General features: G+C 36.1%; 1 protein-coding gene across 1 annotated transcript in view; it reads right to left on the reverse strand.

The window, feature by feature from the left end:
• LOC148945510 (costars family protein ABRACL-like) overlaps window positions 1–7,651 on the reverse strand; it is a 37,650-nt gene extending 29,999 nt beyond the window's left edge. The window contains exons 1-2 of the mRNA XM_089099066.1: window positions 7,599–7,651; window positions 5,516–5,666 (exon numbers count right to left, since the gene is read on the reverse strand). Of these exons, the coding sequence (XP_088955192.1) occupies window positions 5,516–5,666; window positions 7,599–7,651 (204 nt within the window). The remainder of the gene's footprint in view (window positions 1–5,515; window positions 5,667–7,598) is intronic.
• Window positions 7,652–14,944: the final 7,293 nt, after the last annotated feature.

The raw sequence follows: 14,944 nt of genomic DNA on the forward strand, positions 1-14,944 counted from the left end.
ACTGAAAAAATTCAATTGAATTTACTGAAAAAAATCTGCTTTGTCAGTTTAATATACATATGCTGATATTTATTCCTTAAAATCTTAATTAATGTTTGTTTTCTTAAAGTTATAAAAGTTACAACATTAAAAATTTTTTTTTTAAAGAATTACTATATAAGAATTAAAAAGAAAACGAATACATTTTTTTGGCCATAGAATAGGATTTTGAGCTCTTAGTGTCAAACGTTTTCAGTAAAGAACTGAAAAAAAATCAAATGAATTTACTGAAAAAAAAATATGCATTGTCAGTTTAATGTACATATGCTGATATTTATTCCATAAAATCTTAATTAATTTTTGATTTCTTAAGGTTATAAAAGTGAAAACATTAAAAAAAAAATTGAATAAAGTATAAAATTATATTCTAGCTTTTAGAAAGCATAGGGTTTAGAACCCTACTCAGATTAATTTCTTCTCGTTTTGAGTTTGACATATTTTAATTTCTGTTTGTTTTGGGTTTCATTTTTTTTATTGATACTGATTTGTGGTAGTTGTACGCTTGGTATATTATTTGATTCTATTTTGCTTTTAAACTGACTATACACATTTTTTTCACTAAATTCATTTGGATTTTTTTCAGTAAAATAAAAATTATATTCTAGCTTTTTAGAACGCATGGGGCTTAGAACCCTACCCAGATTAATATCTGCTTGTTTTGAGTTTGACTTATTTTAATTTCTGTTTGTTTTGGGTTATATTTATTTATTGATACTGATTTGTGGTAGTTGTATGCTCGGTACATAATTTGATTCTATTTTTGTTTATTTTTGGTTTAATGGAGTTCTTCACTTTTTTTTTAAAAACTTATTTTGTGGAGAAAGTTTTTTTTAACTAATTTTTTATAAAAGCTTATTTATGTTGATCAGTAGTGTATTGGTCTAAAATAGTGACGAAGACCGCACTGCCTTTCCATAACAAACAACAAAAGCACGAAGAACAATAGGGAAATATTTTTTGTAAGACAGAGGATATAAATTTGAATGAATATTTCGGCCTTATTTCCAAGAAATTATGAAAAGAATTAACTAGAAAGTAGCTTTCTAGCTTTTAAAGCTAGAAAGCTTTGAAAGCTAGAAAAGTCTGTGATTAAGAATTCTGTATCTCTTTTAGATTTCTATGAAACTTTTCTAAGAAGGTCAAATTTAGATTCTTTTTTTACTCTTTGCGAAATATTTTTGAGTATACAAATAAACCTAAGAGGCCATAAGTAATTCAACCTCAATGATGGAGTGGGAAGTATCTTTAACAGCTAATTTCATGAAATTAGAAATGGATTGTTTACATTCATTCAACTAATTCTTGAACATGGATTTCCAGTGAAAATTTACGTTTGTAGCTTTAAATTAGCAGAGTTATTTGATGACAACAGAATATTCAACCATGATGTTATTTGAAGCCACATTTAGTGTTTGCCCTAGAATAACCTATAAAATAATGACGAAGAAAAGACTAGCTCTATTGTAACTTTTAATGACAATGTATAAACTGGGCTATATATTGCTCTGTTAGAGGGGGAGGAGGAAAATGGAAGCAAAGTGCCTTAAGGAATAAGATAAGTAAACATCCATGATTGATTCCAAGTAGTTTTCTAGAATTTTTAAATTTTTTTTCAAATGGTTCCGTCTCCTTAAGTATTATCATCAGAGCTACCATAAGAATTGGATTGGTCTGGAGGACCATCACTAACCTCCAAATCTTTTTTATAGTTTGCATGAATATGGAAGTCACTTATTAACGCTGTCTTTATGAATTTAGTTTTTAAATACAAAATTTTAATTAAAAAAAAACCTAAGAAAGTATTAATCTTGCTGTGAACTCAGATCCTATACAGTCCAGGTCTCCTAGTCCGATATCGAATACTCAACTCGCGAGTGTAACAAACAAACGAGCTGGAACAAAATATACCAACCTGCTGAAAGAAAAACACCCAGACAAATCGAAATGTTGCGATCCCTACTACAAGAAAAGAAGTTCGTTTGTGTCTTGATTGGGGTTATCAGACAAGTGTAAGATTTAAAAAAAAGGGAGCCTAGGACCCCGTAAACTAGGTTAAGAATGAAAAGAATACAGCTAATGCACTAAAAAACGCCCTTTATATTGATAGAATACTTCGGAACCCAGATTTCTTATTACCATTTGCTCTTCAAACAGATAGTTCAGGCTATGGATTGGGGACGGTATTATCCCAATATTTTCAGGATATGGAGCCTTTTATTATGTGTATATCCAAAAAAATTTTTCGAAAGCTGAATTAAAATCCAGTACAATTGAAAAAGAATGCTGATCAATTCTGAACGCAGTGAAAAATTTCGATTATGATGTTTATGGCCGAAGACTTAAAACTGATACGGAGCACAACCAATTACGATGGTTGAATATAATAAAACTAGACAATTGACGTCTGGCAAGGTAGTCCTATTGCCTCCAGGAATGTGACTTCGAAACAAAAATAAGACCGGTTATGGACAACGGGAATGCCGGCTATATGCCCTGATTGTTACAATATATATGATCAAAGAAAGCGGTTGGAGGTCTGCCCTATCTCATTTCTGAGGCAATCGACCTACCTTGGGAGGTCAGAGATGACAATCAGTCCCCTCAGCCAACAACTGATTGTGGCCTTACTATTACCTTACCAAGGCTCAGCCTCGACCAAATAATAGTCCTTGGGGGATATTTTCTCCCATTACCAATCACTTCCTATTCCAACCAAACCTTTACCCAATAGCCCCATACCTAATTCTTACCCTCAGTTGACGTTAATATTTGTTCCTAAAAAGAGGTCTACCCAGATGAGGTCTTAACACTATATTAGTCCGACGATTATCCACTCATTTAAACCTTCAAAACCCGAATCTGATTCTGATGGTTATATAGCACGTTCCAATTGTCCGGTACTGAAATACGATGAATTGGTTGTGAATCTTAAACCAAGCTGGGACATGAGAAGAGGGTATTTATGAAGTTTAAGATTTTAGACTTGGACTTTTGTTTATTTATGGTTTAGTTTTTGGTGGTCTGACCAGTGGGACAGGAGGATACACTTCTAATCTCATGAATGTAACGAACAATGGACATGGGACCAAACTTGCGAACTACGAAGATAGAGGTTAATTTGGAAGGGGAGTCTATTTTCTCGAATTCTCTTCGTAAATTATTGCTTTCAAAAATGTACATTTCAGCAGATTCTGTTTATCAAAGCTTTCCAGAATAACAGGCTGTTTCAACAAGGAATTTTAATCTACTTAATGAATAGCCTGGAAGGAAAGCCATCACCATTTTACTAATTCATCTGTACCAGTAAATTACTTTCCATAAAAACTAGTTCCTGAATGTCTCTCAAGAATTTTTTCCTTAGACCACTTTCTCTTGTTTTGTCCAGATTTAAAAAATGGTTCTGTTTTATTATCTGTAAAACATGCGAGTGGTGAAATTTGGTTAATGCTAATGAAATAAAACAAAATAGGATAAAAATATAACAGTTTAGAAACAAATTTCGGCTATATACTCGTATTTGCACATTAGGGGGGTAAAGCAAAGCACACACTAAATACGTAAACTAACCTAACCTAGGTACCTTTCTCTTCCCCCTAAACCCCAAAAAACTAAAGTTTAAATATAGTTCCCGGAGTGAAAAACCCCTTATTATACAGCGTCAGATAGGCAATCTGAGCTTTGCTTGTCTCGACGCGTGTTTTACAGATAATAGGACGGTACCAAAAAATATCATTAAAAAGTGTGAAATTAGAACTTCAGTTAAAAATAATATACGACCAAATTCTCCTACATGTAAGGTGAAAATACAAGAAATATATATATATATATATATATATATATATATATATATATATATATATATATATATATATATATATATATATATATATATATATATATATATATATATATATATATATATATATATATATATATATATATATATATATATATATATATATATATATATATATACGCAGTAAAAAGGATGATCATGAAAGAAGTTGGATGTTGACAGACTATCTTTGTAAGAAAAACTCCAAAAGTATTTTTAACCTATATGTCTAGGGGTAGATATGTCTAGAGAATATGTCTAGGGGTAGAGAGCGAGACAACAGAATTTTTCAAGAGTTAAGGTTAGATGTTTTTAGTCTGAAAAAATTATCATTTGTTCTTAGGTATTTTAAAAGTTGTTTCTTTATTTGAGTATGTGGTAAGAACATCATTTGTTTCGGGTATGGGTTGGTGGCAATCTTGCAAAACTCACTAATGTCTTTTAAAGCTGCTCAAAGTATTTGTTTTGCAATTTTCTTTATTGATTGTACACATTTTAATACTACTACTACTAACAACTCACTACAGCACCAGCCGCTAAAACTGCGCACGCTCATCCTCAATCGCAATCTGTTCAAAGCTTCCTTCCTTACAGCCTCCTAATTCCCGTTTTCTTTAAATCCTTTCTTACAACCTCTTCCCATCCCATTCAGGGTCGACCTGATTTTCGTTTGGTCCAGGTTGTTGGCCAAAAAAGGTGATCTTTGGCAATCTACCATCCTTAATGCACAGAACATGTCCTAGCCACCTCGCTCTTTCTCTCATTATAGCCCGAGAAAGCAAGATAGAACCACATTTTTCATGCAGTCGACTGTTTCAAATACAATTAGTCAGACGGGTGCTCCAAAGAATCCATAGACAATTCCTATGGAATTTATCTAACAAATCCGCCTCCGTGTTCCAAAGTGCCCACACTTAAAGAAAAGTAATTGACCATTGTCATCACTGCAACTACCAATATTCTAATCTTGTCTTGCAGATTAGATTATCCTCCCATTTTTTCAATCTTTGTATCTTCGTCTACTTCTCCTATTCCATGATGAAAAAAATGTACTATTTTGAAATTCTTTTGAAAACTTTAAGAATCCAGTTACTAGGTTTTGCCAGAGGACAGTCAAAGTGGCGCTTATGTACTATACCACCAACACTCAAGTTTACGCTGTGAAAAACATGAGAACAAACCGGTTTTATCAGTCTGTATTAAGAAACAATTAGCTTACGCTCAGTGGAAAACAAGTGGTGGGTAACAGAATACATTGGAATTATATAATTTGGGCTATATATTTGTACATTAGGGGGAGGTTGGGGGTTAGGTTAGGTTACCCCCCCCCCCCAAATGTGTAAATATATAGCCGATATTGGTTTCTAAAGTATTATATTTTCATCATGTTTTGGTAGTTTCTATTAGGATTAACCTGACTTCCCTTTTTAAGTGTTGGTGGTATAATACATACGTATAATATAATAAGTACCTCGAAGTGTGATAAAAAAAAGACTGATTAAGTTAAAAAAGAACATACAGCATTACAGCCGAAAGGATACTCGCTAGATGGCATATAGGAATGGCTTGCATTTCAATTCTTTAAGATTTAAAAATACCTACACATTCTATTTGGATTATAGTCAGAGCAGAATTTCTTACCGAAAATAGCTCTCCAAAAGGAATTGCAGCTGTCCCATCCGCATATTTTTCCCCGTACTGGTAAATTGTTTCGCACAGAAAGATAATCTCTGTTTGAATATGACGTTCTGCAGCTAGACCTCTCTTCTCAGTTAAGGATCCCGCGGGTGGCCTACACAATGAAAACAAAGACAATTCAGTTTTAAAAGAAAGATTATAATTTATTTTCACATCGACAGAGAAATCATTAGTATTGGCCCTGCAATTAATTAGTTTTTCCTGTAATGTGTAAATCCAAATTACGCTGAATAATCACAGCTAGGATTGCTAATCACGGGTTTTTCAAGCCAGATCGGGGTTATTCTTATTTGGGCTTCTAAGTTTTTTGTCTTATTACTTTGGATTTGCATGTAATTATTAATTTTGAAGAAATGTGTCTTTTTTATAAACACAACTGATACATTTTTTATAATTTTTCTGATAAGGCACAAGTGTAACTCTTGTATGATGTCCTTGAAATTGAAACAAAATGATCGATTTAACATATGGTAATGTATGTGTTACTATTGGGCTACCATTACAACGCACAACGTTTATAACATCTATCAACAACCACATGGCACACCCTTTGGGTGGTTTATGACCAAAAAAAAACAAAAAATCAAAGTAAAGAACTCTAGAGGTTCAGAATAATTTAACAATACTTGTTACGAAAGCGTTAAGTAAAAGAGAAGTGTATTGCGAGAACAGAAAGGCATTTTATCGGGTAATGCCGGGATGCTGCATAAAAATAGGTTAAGTATTTGGTATATTCTATGCTTTACCACCCCCTACCCTTAATGTGTAAATATATAGCTCAAATTTGTTTCTGAACTATTATATTTTCATCCTATTTTGTTTGTTTCATTAGCAGTAACGAAACTTCACTTCTCTTGTACTTACCGCTTTCTTAACAAGTACCAATTTAACGCTTGTGCTGGAGTGTCATTTTATGGGTATTTTCCGTACTAGATTTGAAACTACTCATTTTTAGTATTTTTACTGAGAAAAAAAAAGAAAAAATTCGGCACTTGTACGATATCACCCTGACAGTGGCGGATCCAGGGGGGAGGGTGTGTGGCCCCCCTAGCGTAGTCGAAAGTAGTGTAATTTACTTAATTAACTCAAGTTTGCGTTAATTAAACTTGCTCATAACGCAAGTTTATCGGATCAACCTATTTTGCACCCCCCCCCTAAAATATTTTTATCGGATCAACCTATTTTGCGCCCCCCTAACAAAATCCTGGATCCGCCCCTGAACCCTGACCTAATATTCCTCATCTAAGTAGAACCTGTATCTCTGACGCTCAATCCAAATGAAATATACCTAAGTATGATAAAAATATAATACTTTAGAAAGGAATTTGGGCTATATATTTGCTTATTAGGGGGGGGGGGGTAAAGCATAACGGGTCTGCAAGCATAATTTGTTAGGTACAATTATTTTCCATATTATGAATAAAGAATTTTTTTCTAACTTAACACTGTCCAAATACTTTACCAACATCCCTCCCCCCTTCGGTGCAAATATATTGCCAAAATGATATATTTCCAATCTATTCTGTCACTTCTCTTTGTCTTGTCTCATGATAAGCTGAAAGAGACGAGCGAAAAAAAAAACCGATTCTACAATGTGTCAATGGATGAACCACTTGAGTGGTCACGGCTATACCATACAAGTAGCCTACCTAAAATTCTCTTAAATCTTGAAAAAAATGTATGCGGGTATCTTATTTTCTTATTAAACAAGAAGTTCTCACCCTTTCCGATGTTTTCGAAAATTGGTGCCCCTGCACTTGTGTGCAATTTACTTTTATTTATTTATTCATTGTTGGATTTAAGTTTGATGTGTGTCAGAGTAAAATGCATAAATAAAGACTTGGACTCACGGATGCCTTGATTTGCTGCAATAAATTTGCTTGATTTTTAGGTGGAATCCCAGTATGTGACATGCTTTAGAGGCTACCATTTGAGAGATTCGCCTGTTTCAACTAAGGGTGACCAAGATGCAGCTTGATAAAGGGATAGTTATCCGTACGAAACCAAGGAATCCATGTAATACTACTTGGTTCCAGTAAATAAAATACAATATCGACTATGTACCACACTTCCTACCATTTGAAGCCAGGGGTGATTGCAAGGACCCAAAAATCACATGAAAAATTGCAGTGCCAATTTTGAAACCAAAAACTGAAGCTGTCGACCTTAAAATTTAGGAGCAAGAATTTTTGCTGCCCAAGCGGCTCTTGATGTGGTCGTTACCCATAATCTTATCCATTGTTCCTTTGACTTGCCTAATACCTTGAAGCTCATTTTTTTACCAGTCCCTGCTCCCTTTAATTCAAGTCTGAACCTTTTCTAATCGCAGATGGAACAAACTTATCCTGAATATGTGGGGAAATACCTACTTTTTAAAGTACCGCTCTTTACGCTAAGGTTTATTAAGACTTGGGATGTTTTGGCATTGAAAATATCCTTCCCTCTCTAACTACAAAATATAAAGAAAACCCCCTTTTAGAGTTTAAAGTACATTTCTAGTCATTTCTAATAAGTTAAAATGTATTGCAAACCAACCAACAAGGGATGGGGGTATTAATTTTCGGGGGGTGTTTTACGGGGGAAGGGGTATTTTTCGGGGGGAAGGTGCCTATACTAATTTCCGTTTTTACTGCTGTGACAAATTTAATCTCATCCCATGAATCCCCCCCCCAATGTCAAATTCTTAGCCAGTGCCTTCTTTCAGGTGCCAAGACATACAACTTATCGCAAATATGATGTTCGACAGAGAGTTCAGGGCTGGATTAAGTTCGCGTTTCATTTTCAAATGTGAATCGTGCAGTGAAAAGGTTACTTTACAAGCTGAAATGCCACCAGCACCGAAAAAGACATCGAAACCATCTCGCCAATCACACAGTTTGGAATCAGATTTACAGCCAGAAGAAAAACAGACTGAAAAAAAGCAAAAAAGGACCAATTTTACTACAGAAAGAGTAGCCAAAAGACGAAAGGTCAGCTCAAGGACAATAAACGTTAACAAAGAAGCAGTAGTTGGTGCAATAAACACTGGTATGAGTCATGCCCAAATTCAGGAGCTTTTTTTTGCACTTTATTCAAACTGTATGTCACAAAACCTTTTTAAAAAATTTGTAATAGACATTGGTGAGAACTTTGAAAAAACACTTCGTCAATATTTACTGAACAATGGCAAGATTGAGCACAAAATGGCTATTAAAGCAGGTAAAAAAACCGACATACATGGTTCAGTGGAGACTTGTATTATAGTTAATAGTGGCTGGTGCACTAGAAACTATGGCAATATGTTTTCTGTGTAGTCTGGTTGTGGAGTCGTCATTGGTTTTTATTCAAAAAAGCTTCGATATGTTGGGATTAGAAATAAATACTGTTGCATTTGTATGAAGCATCGAAGGAATGAAAACACTTTGCTTCCTGACCATACGTGTTTTATGAACTGGCAGAGACCAAGCACAGGTATGGATCTGATATTTTAGTCAAGGCAGTTTCAATCGTTCCAACTATGCACTCTTTAAAATATGTTAGATTTATCGCTGATGGTGACTCTAGCACCCATGCAGAGCTTACAGCCAAAGTACCGTACGGTAGATATATCGGAAAATTGAGTGCGCCAACCATGCATGTAAGTGCCTAAAAAAGAGGCTTTACATTAAGCAAAAAGAAAACCCCGAATGCAGGAAGCTTCTTAGTGGTTTAAAAATAAAGAAAATGTGCGACTTTGCAAGAAACACAATTGCACGCACAACCAAAGAAAGGAAAGGGGTCAAAGACCTTGTAAATGAGCTGAAAGCGATACCATTACATTTCTTTCGCGGTCATCATAGACAGTGCCCAGAATGCTGCAAAATGGCAGGAAAAATTGTTGAATTCAGCGAAGAAGGTGCCCCAAGCAATATTTTCCTTATTCATGTGTATTCAGTCTTTGACACTTCAACTATAAGAGCTCGATTTCTCATCGGAAACAGTACTAGCAACCTTGCAGAGTATTTTATGAGCATAGCTGCTAAGCTTATCGGGGGAAAAAACATAATGGTGACAAAAAGAGCCGTAGAAACTTCGAAAAGGGCTCATTCGATTGGAAATTGGCGTGGCTATTGCCCTTTTTAATTGTCAAAAGTGATTTGAGGGCAACTAGCCCCCCCCCCCACGCCCATCATCCCCCCAAACACATCCAATCGAAATTTTGAGAGAGGTATTTTGTTCAGCGTTGTTGATTTTCAGATAGAAAATATCTTTTTGAGGAGGACACTGCCCCACAACCCTCAGGGCAAGGGTTCTAAGTTATGCCCTGAGGGAATATAAGATCAATGTTGACACAATGTACAGTTTATTATTTTTTTTTCTTTAAAGCAGGGCATTTTATATAGAAGAGGTCGTCGTAGAGACATCAAAAGGGGTTCATTTGATTGGAAATCGAGAGTTCTAGTGCCCTTTTTAATAGTCAAAAGTGATTGGAGGGCAACTAGCCCCCCCTCACGCCAATCACTCCCCCAAACACATCCGATCGAAACTTTGAGATACCCATGTGGTTCAGCGTAGTTGATTTCAAGATAGAAAATGTTTTTTTGAGGAGACCACTCCCCCACAACTCTCAGGGAAAGGGTTTTAAGTTATGCCCTGGGGGCATGTAAAGTTTTTATAGAAGGCGCTGTCATAGAAACTTCAAAACAGGTTCATTCGATTGGAAATTCAAGGGCTAGTGTCCTTTTTAATAGTCGAAAGTGATTGGAGGGCAACTAGCCCCCCCCCACGCCCATCATTCCCCCAAACACATTCAATCAAAATTTTGAAATGGCCATTTTGTTCAGCGTAGTTGATTTCCAGATAGAAAATATGTTTTTGAGGAGGACACTCCCCCAAAACCCTCAGGGCAAGCGTTTTAAATTATGCCCTGGGGGCATATAAGGCTTTTATTGAAGGCGTTGTCGTAGAAACTTCAAAAAAGGCTCATTCGATTGGAAATTCTAAGGGCTAGTACCTGTTCGAATAGTTAAAAGTGGTTGAATGACAAATAGCCCCCCCCCCCCCCCCCTCATTCCCCCAAAACCAACCAATCCAAAATTTGTGATATCCAGGTTGTTCAGCGTAGTTGATTTCAAAATAGAAAATGTGTTTTTGAGGAGGTGACTCCCCCAAAACCCACAGGACAAGGGTTTTAAGTTATGCCAGGGGGCAAATAAGGTTCTTATAGAAGGCGTTGTCGTAGAAACTTCAAAAAAGGCTCATTCGATTGGAAATTCAAAGGACTAGTGCCCTTTTTATAGTCTAAAAGTATTGAAGGGCAGCTAGCCTCCCCCTACCCCCCCCCCCACACTCATCTTTCCCCCAAACACATCCAATAAAAATTGTGAGATAGCCATTTTGTTCAATGTAAGTAGAGTGCTAAGTTATACTTCTATGGCATTACGTTCCTTCCTATGCTATTCTATGGCATTATGTTCCTTGGTACCTTTCCGGAGCATGGCCTTATGAATTCTATGGCATTATATTCCTTCCTATGCTATTCTATGGCATTATGTTCCTTGGTACCTTTCCAGAGCATGGTCTTATGGATTCTATGGCCTTCTGTTCCTTCCTATGCTATTCTAGGAGTTTATGTTCCCTCCAATGCTATTCTAGGAGCTTATGTTCCTTCCTATGCTATTCTAGGAGCTTATGTTCCTTCCTATGCTATTCTAGGAGTTTATGTTCCTTCCTATGCTATTCTAGGAGTTTCTGTTCCCTCCCATGCTATTATAAGGGCTTATGTTCCTTCCTATGCTATTATAAGGGCTTATGTTCCTTCCTATGTTATTCTATGGGACCTCTACACGTGATTAAACACGTTTTGCTTGCCTTTCCTTGGTACCTTTCCAAACGAGCGGGGATTCCCCTCCGGTTCCTACACATTGCAAAAAAAGCGAGCAGTATGAGCGGGGATTCCCAACAGAAGTTTGTTTCAACTCCGTGTTTTACAACCAGACTGGTTTTTGAGTCAACATCTGTTTTTTAGGGGGCAAATCAGAGACAACGGAGGTATTTACTCCTCTCTCTATCTCACTCAATTTCTTATTGTTGGTAGCTCAGTTTCATTGTGGCAGTCAGAGTGTCAACACATAAGAAAATGTTCCATGCATGTCCACTATGTATGTACACACTGGGCAGCTGGTCATCATGTGAGAATTGCACAATGATTGATGAGTATGATGAAAAGTTTAGATTATGCAACCCGTGTAAATTGCATAAACGATGTGCTATACAAATTAATGATTGTAATTCCTGTCATGAAGAGGTGTGTGACTCATCCTAGGGGTCACTCATGCTCCGATTACCACTATGAGAAGTGTAATCAGTGGGAGAATACACATTCCGGTATGATTGGAAAGAATCCTAAGCATGATTTTAGTTTATTGCTACGGGATTAGTATCGTCGTGGTTTTAGATTGTTCTGGGAGGAGGAACCGGGTCAGCAATTCAACTGTTGGAACAACAAAAAAACTTGGTTTCTACGTCATCGTCGTGAAGACAATGACTACTACGATTATAAGCCCACTGATTTTTATTTGGTTGTGACGGAATGTTATTCGCCACTTGAGGATACTATTTGTGACGTTACTTCAAATAAGCAAATTGAAACTTGTGAATTCTATAGAATGAATGAGAATAGTATCATTGACTATACAAAGAGATATGACAAGAGTGAAGTTAAACTCTATTGTAGAAAATGTGACCCTGACATTGCACTACATCAGGATCAGTATACTGTGAATTCGGATAATCTACCTGCATTAGTTGTTGTCAACAAATACCTAGTAGAAGATGAAATCTAAATGGTAGAAAAGTCGTTTTTATCATGTACATACATTTTTCATTTATTAATAAACAATCTCACATACATTTTTAGAACATTTTATTCGTATGGCACTAAAATAAATATTAAACACGCTTGTAAGTATATTTTACACTAGAAAGTCGTTCAATCGAGGTAAGTCAACGTAGATGTCGAGAAACTGATTGTAAGTATAGCCCCAACATCTGAACATGAAAAAGAGTAGAGCATGAAAGCCGCATGTCATAGTCGTTAAATCCTCTATTCTTCGTTGTTTTTGAATAATACTTTTCCCACTGCTTTAAATAAAGTTGTTGATGCATGGAGTATAGAATCTATACGATAAGCCAAGAGGATCAAAAAATTCAATATTCTTCGATGTTTGAAAGATGCATAGCCAATAACCGGTCTTCAAAGTCGATAGACAGCTATTAACAATGATTAGGGTATCGTTAACACTTGGAATTATTTCAACAAAGTCTGATGGTATGCAATAGGACTTGTATTGGGACATGTCTGGATCCAAAATATATACCTCGATTATTTTGTTTGCGTTCATGGTTCTAGGTCTAGTAAAACACTTCTCTCAGGAGTGATTTGCCAATAGGTTTCAAATTTACTCAATGATATTAGCGTGATACTCTCAGTCAAAGCATCGGCAAATGTACATTCTAAACGTACATTCCCTGTTCGTACTATGCTCATATCCTGAGTCCCCGACAAGTCCAAAACAATTACCCCATGATTTTTTGAAAACATTGAATCGGTTATTCAATTTTCAAATACATGAAAATCTTGATCTAGAGATTGCAAAGTCAACTCGTATAGATTTCTTTAAGATTTTTTTTTGTCAAATGATAGAGTGTACAGTGGAATCCCATTTACTTTGCAAAAAGGACTAGATAGACCAAAAAAATTAAAATCGTGGGGGGATTCAGTCCAGGATCGAACAGCACTGCCACTCTTCACAAAGGCCAAAGCCAATTTTGATGGGATTTCTCCGTTGATAAATGATGAATCAGTATAGCTACGAGAGCCGGTGGCAATGTGACGTTGATGGGTGATTGTATGGGGGACAAGATGTTTAATGTAGTTACCATTGGCTCTTAGCTTTTCCACTGCAAATGCAACAGAACTCATAACCTGTGGTTTTCGAAGATGGGGGATTGCAGATGTGATAATAACATGTGCATCGGGTGCTGCAGCAAGTGTTTTTCTCTAAATCAAATTTGAAGGGGCCAGCTGCAATTTTAGATCAATCTTGACACTGGGGGGTAGCCATTGAGATATATTGAGTATCTCATGATTTAATTTTCCAACCAGATGATACTCTTGGCTCACTGCAGTAGTCAACTCACCATCAGTATCAACACCTGATCGATATTCATAGCCCAATGATTGTCCTCTCAACTCCTTGTACGCCTTTGGTGTCATCATCATAAATTGTATGTAGCTTGCATAGTTTGATAAATTATTGCTAGTGCTGACCAATATTCAATTAATAAATACATTTATTTGTTCAATAGGTAGTGTAACACACAGTTGTAGTAGGAGAGACTGTTGGCAACAGTTGGAGTTTTATTATCTGACTTTTTCTTCACCGCAACATTTAAATCAATAAATGTTGATGACAAATCAATGAAATAGTCTTCATTGGAAAATATTTGAAAGTGTATATTTTCCGAGAGGGGTTGTTGGGGATGAAATTGTTCATAGTAGCCATACTTGACGGTGACATCAACATTTTCAGCATTGAATAGATTCAATGAGCAGCTGATCGATGGATATGATTCGTTGTGGGGGAAGTAAGTCATCTTAAGAGAAGAAATCCTTCTTTGATCTAACAATCTTTTTCTTTTTCTTCTGCTCATCGGTCTGCCTTGTTTTATTCCTCAAAGTCCTTGTTGATGTCTTTCGCTTCCCGCCTGAGTGGAGACTGATGAGTGAATGACACGCACGCATCCTTTTCAATCCCTTCGCATTTTGCTTAGATTTTAATGCCTCACTAAAGGCTCTTGATGAAGATCTAATATTTTCTTTAAAACACTCCTTGAAATTCTTGCCTCACCCACAGTCCTGTATGTTTGAGGAAGCAAAATTTGATGCAGCAGGTACAAGATATTTTCTGCCAAGGGGTAGTAAAGAACGAAATAGTCTAGCAAACCAGCTACCAAGACCATAGCCAGACATTGTAGTACGCCCCTTGTAGTATTCCAATCCATTGCCTATTTGACGTAGACTCAGAGCACCAACATAGCAATTGAAATCGGGACAGACAAATATAATTCTTCTATTGTTCATTTTAGGTGATGGTGCTGTCGCCGACAATGGGTCGAAAATGACATGTAATCACTGCTAACCCTTTTGTTATTGCTAGAAGTTCACCCAATTCACTTCTTAGTGATAACTGACAGAGTTCCAAATACAAAGTGTTTAAAGGAACATACTGAAGATGCTTTATATTATAGTGATGAACAAGTTCATGGGTTGTTTTTCGTTCAATAACACGTAGGAGGGGGACATTTGAATTACCAACTCTCGATGTTTCCACAAAAGATGCATAGAGAAAT

The sequence above is a fragment of the Artemia sp. Qi Xiang Cuo genome, chromosome 13, assembly GCF_049724085.1.
Source record: "Artemia sp. Qi Xiang Cuo chromosome 13, ASM4972408v1, whole genome shotgun sequence".
In the NCBI taxonomy this organism is placed as follows: Eukaryota; Metazoa; Arthropoda; class Branchiopoda; order Anostraca; family Artemiidae; genus Artemia; species Artemia sp. Qi Xiang Cuo.